The sequence below is a fragment of the Asparagus officinalis genome, unplaced genomic scaffold (genome assembly GCF_001876935.1).
Source record: "Asparagus officinalis unplaced genomic scaffold, Aspof.V1 AsparagusV1_Un581, whole genome shotgun sequence".
In the NCBI taxonomy this organism is placed as follows: Eukaryota; Viridiplantae; Streptophyta; class Magnoliopsida; order Asparagales; family Asparagaceae; genus Asparagus; species Asparagus officinalis.
Window position 1 is genome coordinate 20,288 of NW_017972844.1, and position 8,230 is coordinate 28,517.

The 8,230-nt window shown below is 34.2% G+C and overlaps 1 protein-coding gene across 1 annotated transcript; it reads left to right on the forward strand.

Annotated features, from left to right (window-relative positions):
• Nucleotides 1–2,336: 2,336 nt before the first annotated feature.
• LOC109827960 lies at nt 2,337–5,637 on the forward strand. Its single transcript, XM_020394985.1, has 3 exons — nt 2,337–2,586; nt 3,318–3,495; nt 5,420–5,637. The coding sequence occupies exons 1-3, from the start codon at nt 2,337–2,339 to the stop codon at nt 5,520–5,522; spliced, it is 531 nt and encodes a 176-aa protein (XP_020250574.1). The 3' UTR covers nt 5,523–5,637.
• The last annotated feature ends 2,593 nt before the right edge of the window (nt 5,638–8,230 follow it).

The window sequence follows — 8,230 nt, forward strand, 5'->3', positions numbered from 1 at the left end:
TGAGAAGACCTTCAAAAAATTATAACTTTTTATTACAATCAATAAAATATTTTTTTTCACCACTTTAAATTCTCATATCTTTGTTGGATGATGATGATGGAGATGAAGATCAATTTGGAGGTTTGCTTTTATTTTAATTTTCTCTTTTATTTCTTATTTTTTTAGCAATTTCTTTCTTATTGCTTATTAGTTTAGATTTTTATTCATGTCTTGTAGAGTAGATTTATTTTCTTGTTTTTATTTTATTTTGTATTTTAATTTGTAAAGTAGATTTATTTTCTTACATTTTTATTTCTTTTGTAATTTAGTTAGATTTATTTCTTGTTCATAGTGTAAAGTTTCTTGTTCTTATTTCTTTGCTTTGTAATTAGTTCTTATTCTTTTTATTTCATTTCTTGCTTTTATTTCTTAAGATATTGAACTAATTATTGTAGGAATCTTAGAATTGCATGAAATTAGTTTTATTTCCTTTATATTATATGAATTATTCTCTTATGCTTAAAATAATCATGTATAGGATAATCAACTAGAGAACTAATTGATAGAAGAAGAATTTGATAATCTATGCTTATCTTGAGTGGTTTGATAGGTTATGCTTATGAATTCTAGAATTATTATCTAGTTGTTGTTCTTGTCATGAATATTAATTTTGTTTAGATGATAACTTGATAGGTTATACTTTCCTTAAATGGTTTGATAGTCTATGCTTAAGAAATCTAAAGTAAAATATGATAAAAAAGAGAATAATTCATATTTTGTAATTGAAATTAGCTAGTAGAATTCAATTCTATATTTCTCATATTTTTAATTGAATCCTCAATCTTTTCTTTCTTAATTTTTCCTTAGCTCTTGATTTTCTCTTATTTGTTTCTTCATTTTTATTTCCTTTATTTTTATTTCCTTATGATTTTATTTATTCTTTTATCACATCCACTCTTTATTTCTATCGTCTAAAATCCCATTCATTGACTTTTGCACATATTCACAACACTCCTCATATCTCTCCACAATCACAATTTTCATCACTCCTAATTGTCACGCACACAACATAAAAACTGATTCTAATAATTTCTTACAAACATCTTCATCGTGGGATCAATAACTCTTTATATTATAACTTGATTAGTTGTGCACTTGCAACTTTTGGTACATATTTTAGCCCTATCAACTACCCTCCACGTGTGAACAACTAACTTCACGCTCTTGAGGAAATTGAGCGGAGAGTTGGCGAATTCATGTCGGTTGTGAGAATGGGGATAAGGACAATAAGGAGCCTATCTAAGGAATGGGTGGAAGTTCTGGTGATGATAGCTAGGTGAGTAAAGTGGGTGAGGGCGATGACCAAGCTATGTGAGCGCCTATCTAAGGAATGTGTTGAAATTTTCAAGGATTTTTTGATTAGTAATTACGAGTTTGTAGGGCGTCTATGTAATTTGAGAATCGTTGAAGTGTATCTTTGTAAATTTTGATATTTGAGCTTGATGTTTGTAGCGTTTAGATTTTCGGGGGCTATTTACATTTTTAATGTTTTGAGGATGTTGCTTGAACCCGAAATTATTAAATGAACCAAGCGCAAAATTTCACAGCATGCTATCCTACCAACTTACTTGGTCAAAAGTTTACCCTTATACATGAGAAATTTTAACCATGGTGAAATTTTAGACATGATGCCAAATATGGATAACGATAGGTTAAATTTTACTGGGATTAAATTTTACCTCTCTTTATCCTTATACCAAACGAGCCATTAGAGCATCTCTAACAGCTTCCCCATCTTCTTGGTATTCTAAAATTTGGAGAATTTTGAGCTTTTTTTTTGTCCAACAGATTCCCCATCTCATTCCCCAAAATGGGGATAGGAGAGAAAAAATAAAGAGCCTTCCCCAAATCTGCAGCATTCTGCAAATATTTGGGGAAGCACTTTTTCACGTTCTTCTAGACTCAACCCACAAAAAACAACTCCATCTCCTCATTATAATAATAAATAATTTGGTCAAAATGGGGATTCTTCAAAATAATAAATAATTTATTATTTATTAGTCAAAGATGTAGAATATTTTTATTATTGTAATAAATGCATGATTCTTCAAAATGGGGAAGCTGTTGGAGTTGGAGCAAAAATAATTTGGAGAATATGACATTTGATTCCCCATTTTGGAGAAATTTTTGGGGAAGCTGTTGGAGATGCTCTTATTATTTATCCTAAATTAGCGTACTGAATGATCTTCTTAATGGTCTTCACTACACATGATCAAACTGATATTAGTTCTCTCTGATTTTATACTCAATGGAAGTAACCTCTAATTTTTGTCGATGCGTTCAGGTCTCATGTTAAAATGCGGCCCGTAAACACCACTGGAATTGCGGACTTTGAGCTGTGTTATAAAATGAAGAGGCCACCATCGAGATTTCCAGCACTGGTGTTCCATTTTGAAGGCGCGGATTGGGAGATGCCATTGAAGAATTACATGGTGTTTGATAAGGAGTCGGGGTTGTTTTGCCTAATGGTGCTCGAGTCACCGGGGTTATCGATATTTGGGAATGTGCAGACCCAGAATATGCATGTGTTGTATAATTTGGAGAAGGGTCAGCTCTCCTTTGCTCCAGCCAAATGCGATAAGCTTTGATAGATAGAGTGTGTGTCACTAGTAGAAAATCACGTATTCTAGACGGAATATTCTAGACGGAATTTTTTCCGTCTAGAATGTATTAAACTAGACGGAAATTTTCCGTCTAGAATATTCCGTCTAGAATAATACATTCTAGACGGAAAATTCCGTCTAGAATAGTATCCTAGACGGTTCCTTTATTTTTTATTTTTTTTGAAAAATAATCAGGTATTCTAGACGGAAATTTCCGTCTAGAATACATCCTAGACGGAAATTTCCGTCTAGAATAACCGACCATTTAAAAAAAATAAACCCGTCAAAACCCCAGCCGCCCTCTTTTCCCCCCAAAATTGGAATTTTCATCCCTAAAACGGAAAATTTCCCCCAAATCTTCAACTCCAATCTCCTACTCCTCCCTCCACCGCCTCCCCCTCCTCTCCCTCTCCCTCCTCAACCTCACCCCCTGACCCCTCCTTCCACGGCATCCACCTCCTCTCCTCCTCACCGGACCCCTTCCCGAACTCCCACATCCTCTCCTCCGTGTGCCACCTCATCTCCTCCTCCGTCGCCACAGTCGGTGGTGACCGTACCCTTCTTCCTCCCTCTCCCCTCTCCTTCTACTTCCTTCTATAATAACAGAGAGGAGCCCTCTGCCTCGGCCTCGGCAGCGTCGTCGCCGACGATTAGGAGCTTGGCGACGAGCGTGAGGATGGCGGCGGCTTAGGGTTTTCGATCGGAGAGGGTTTGTTCCTGGGGTTCCGTTGTCGGCGTCGTATGGGCTCGTGGTTACTGATGCTATTGAACCGGACCAGCCGATTATTTATGTGAATGAAGGGTTTGAGAAGGGGACGGGGTATCGAGCTGAGGAGGTCCTTGGAAGGAATTGGTAAGCTTTTTTTTCCCCACTTTTTTTTGTTTGTTTTGGTGAATTAGGGTTCTAGCTTAGTTCCACAACATTTTTTAGGGTTATTTTGATAACTGGTTACACCAAAGTTTTCAAATTGACAGCTAATTTGACAATTTGAGACATCGAAGCCTAGCCTTGTAACTCATTTCCCCCAAAACTCAAAAACTGAAATTTGGTAAGAAAGTTTGTTTCTCATTAACTTTTCTATGTTACGTATTTTTGAACGAAATTAATATTCTTTTTTCCCCTCAATTTGATGCATCAAATTGTTAAACTGTACTTCAGGTTGTTAAAATAGAACCTTTTTAGGGTTATTTTAACTTTACACACCTGAGGTTATATTTTGATAATTTGATACCCAAACAAATCGAGGTTAATTTGACAAATTGATACCCCAAACAAATCAATGGGATATGCATTTTCTAGCTCAAAGTTCAAAGGAGATGAGAGTGATTCATGTTCACTGATGGAATTTATCATACCAAAAATTTCATGCTTCAAGGAAGAAAATATTAATATTGATGTACATTCATGTATGAAAGTTCAAGAAGGGAAGCCCCTGATTAGACAAACTTAGCAATGGTGATCGAGACAAATGATCGGTTGTTTAGTTCCTTATTCTATCTTCCTATTTTCAGGTATTTCTTGTTGGGAAAAATAATAAAATCTTAGCCTAGTCTGCCTAGCAGTGAGCTAGTGAACTATGACGTTGGCTGAGATCCACCACTTGACTCTATTTGTATAATGAAGTGAAGTATGCTTTCAGTTGTTCCTTTCTACTACCTCCCTCTACTTCCTGGATACATTCCAGAGTAGTTTTGTATTTTAATTTACATGAACATCAGCTCTAGCTGATTGCCACTTACACGGATGAGGTCTTGCTGTTACATTCTGGTGGAATTTGTTGTATCCCCCTAATGTAATATTAGATTTCTAGATTACTGGATTTGGGGTCTGGGGGTATTTAATAGCTCTTGAAATTTGGTAGAAGATCTGGGAAAGGTGACTAGTTTCGGCATATAAGTAGTGTTTTGTAAGAGGTCAGTTTGGAGTTGACCAGGGAAGAAATGATGACAGGGAATAAAATACAAAGACTGAAAACCAGAAGACTAGGTCACTAGGGATGGAACAATTTGACAAGGTATCGGTTCATTTGCACGATACCTTGCAATGAACAATATCAGTGCGTTGAAGAGGTACCAAATAGCTAAAGTGTACAGAAGAGATAATCCATCAAAAGGGAGGTTTCGTGAATTCTACCAGTGTGACTTTGATATCGCTGGTCAACATGAAATAATGGAACCTGATTTTGAGGTTATTAAAGTTCTGACTGAACTGCTGAATGACCTCAATATAGGTGATTTTGAGGTACTCTTTGCATCAATTACTGTTCTATTGCCTTTTATGGATCACATGAATACAACTTTGATATACAAATAGCTTTCATTTGCATGTTTGTTGATATATTTTCTGTCCTGTATAGATGCAGTTGTTTGAACATTCCTGAATTATACCCTTATTGTTCGCAAAATCCTTTTGTTACTGCAGATAAAGCTGATTGTCAATGCATTAGTGTGCATTCATGTGTTTTGATGGTGTTCTACTGTTTATTGATTGGTTCTTTTACATGGGGATATTATAAAATTGTCCATGAAAATATGTATCCTTTTGGAAATATGATATAATCTTTCACTAAATTATGGCTTCAGTTTGTATTATCTTTTATGTGCATCATGATAATTCAAAACATGCTTGGGTTGGGTTTCTGTGATGCTACTAAAATGAAGTCACTAGTAGAAATACACATATGAAAATATGATTTAGATAATAGCTTGTACTAAGAAATATGATACTCTACTTCGATAACTCCTTGCCTTATGCATAACCGTTCTTCATTTTGCAGCATTCCTGGCTATTATGAGGCATTTTGGAAGGAGTTGGATGGTGTCAAACAAATCTGGAAGAACAGAAAGCAAATCTGGAAGAACAGAAAGGAACTCAAATAGATTAATAATCATGTATCGATGAATTACATTCTTTCCTAGAAGTGTCATAGCCATTGTAAATAATTTATGTAAACGTTTGTAAATAATTTATGTATCTCTCTACTATTTTGGTGAATGTATTTAGAATACTTATTCTAGACGGAATTTTTTTCCGTCTAGGATAAATTATTCTAGACGGAAATTCCGTCTAGAATAATCCGTCTAGGATGTATTCTAGACGGAATTTCCGTCTAGAATACTACATACTAGTCGGAAATAAACTAGACGCGTATTCTAGACGGAATTCTGTCTAGAATACACATCCTAGACGGAATTCTGGGTATCCTAGACGGAATTTTCCGTCTAGGATGCCTCAAATTTTAGCAGTGTGTGAATTAGATGTTTTGGAAACTGTTGTGTGATTCTGTGTGCTCTTGTAAGGGGATGAATAATGGCATGTGGAAAGAAAGTGTTTTATGTCAGAAACTCAAATGCACTAAATATTTTATCCTAATGAATTGTGATATATCTACATCAATTTTTGTTTATGTCAGAAACTTACTTTTGAGGATTAGGGTGGATTTGGGAGAACTTAGGGTCCCTCAATCATCTTTGATGGCTGATCACTCTGAACAAAAGAAGATTCATGCACAAATGTAGAACGTCAGAGGATCGGAGAGACGGGTTGTCCAGTGGTTCCTTCGATGATCAAGTTAGTGATATTCTTAAGGCAAAGAGATGTATGAAGTAAGTAATTTTTAGGGTTTTATATTGGTTTGTTCTCTCATACAAGGCGAGAACTCAATTAAGCACAACTCAATGTTACAATCTCTCACAACCCTAATATACTATGTATATAAATACAAAAAGCTCAAGTGGGTGTGTGTAAACAATGAGTGAAATCAAATCAACTAAACTCAATATAAAACTAGCTTTAATAAAATGATAATCAAACAAATAGATGTAAAGCTAGAAATAGAGTTTAGAAAACTTCTCAATAGATCAAGAGGTAGAGAAAGAATAGTTTGATGCCCAAACACCAATAGATGATCTCCTTAAGCTCTTGTGAAATTGATTTCACAAACTCAAACTCTCAAATTCTTAAAAGCTTCTTAAACAAACTTAAACAACACTTAAACCCTTGTTGAAACTTTGTTAAAACATTTCTTGGATGGTTATAAGTGTTGAGGGATGATGGGTATTTATAAGAACTCAAGACAACAACCCAAAGCCAAAGAAAAGCCCAAAAAACGATGCAAATCCCCAAAAAATCGGATTTTTCTGCATCTCTGGTTTTGTAAAATCTATTAAAATTAGTAAATCAACTCCAAAAATCATGAAATTTTGAGGGAAGGTTCTAGACATATAGGTGAACATGTTAGAGAAAGAATATCTGAAAAATAACTTTCCAGTTGAGAGAAATAAATATTTGAACACAGATAAACAGTTTCTGAAAAACTACTGAAAACTCGGTTTTGTAAATTCAATTGAAAATAACAGATAAACAGTTTCTGAAAAACTACTGAAAACTCGGTTTTGTAAATTCAATTGAAAATAACAAAACAACTCCAAAATTAGTAAAAAAACTACTGAAAACTCGGTTTTGTAAATTCAATTGAAAATAACAAAACAACTCCAAAATTAGTAAAACTTTGGGAAATGTTTGTATATATGATAATAAATATGTGAACGAAGAAAATTTTCAAATCTCATTTCCTAATTGTGAAAACGTATCTGTTTTGTAAAAACATGCACGGACACATACACGTACATGAACAAAAAACTTGATTTTTCCAAAAAAGAGTTCAAACAACTTGGAAACACTTTAGAATAGATTTGTAGACATTATACGAGATATGAAAATAGTGTGAACAAGTCTTCAATCTATAAACACAATATTTTCTAAATACAATAGAATATGAAACAAATAAAAGTGTATATGAAGATATATATTGTTTCATATCTACATAACTAAACCAAAACAACTTAACCATATGAAAACAAACATGTATATATATAAATATGTATTTGTTTCATATTTAAACTTGAAAATCAAAACTTGTATTTATATATATGACTATATATATATAAAACCAAATATGTGTATGTATGTATATGATTGAGCTTAAAGTATTGAACACACATAATATAAATCTAAAGTAATATACCCAAGCAATCTAGATCTTCAATAAGCTTGACTTGGTACACTATACGGATGAAGCTGAACTTGGATCTTGAACTTGAATTTCATAAGCTTCACTCCACAATTCCGCCAACCTCCATGTTTGTAGAAAATTTTGTAGTAAGAAAATAATGAAAGAATTACGTTTGATTTATTCTCTCTAACTGCTTAGAAAAAGAATGTTTACAAATCTCTCAACTCTCAATTACAATTGGATTTTCTGATTACAAAAGAGAAGAGAATGATCTAGATTCTCCCCTTTGTTTAATTCTGGGTTCTTCACGGTGGCGATGAGATGCCTCCCTCGATTGCTCGCATCGAGTTTGCTTCTCGTTGACGATCCGACGTCTTGTTTCACTGGAACATGATCTTCTCCTCATGATTTGACGTTGTGGAGAACTTGCGTGGAAAGTTTTAGAACTCTTGATGAGTTGATTGATCTTAACCGTCTTTGGTTAAACAAGCCAATGATCTCTTCTTTTCTGCCCAAAAGAAGGATGAAAGATCCAGCCTCAGGATCTCTTCTGTTGCTACCAAGAAATTCCAA

What these genes read in the sequence shown, in the direction of transcription:
- LOC109827960 (XM_020394985.1), top strand. Translation starts at nt 2,337, where the DNA reads ATGCGGCCCGTAAACACCACTGGAATTGCGGACTTTGAGCTGTGTTAT. An exon ending in GTTGTATAATTTGGAGAAGG is followed by an intron (nt 2,587 to 3,317) that starts GTCAGCTCTCCT and finishes GACGAGCGTGAG; the next exon opens with GATGGCGGCGGCTTAGGGTT. An exon ending in GAGGTCCTTGGAAGGAATTG is followed by an intron (nt 3,496 to 5,419) that starts GTAAGCTTTTTT and finishes TTCATTTTGCAG; the next exon opens with CATTCCTGGCTATTATGAGG.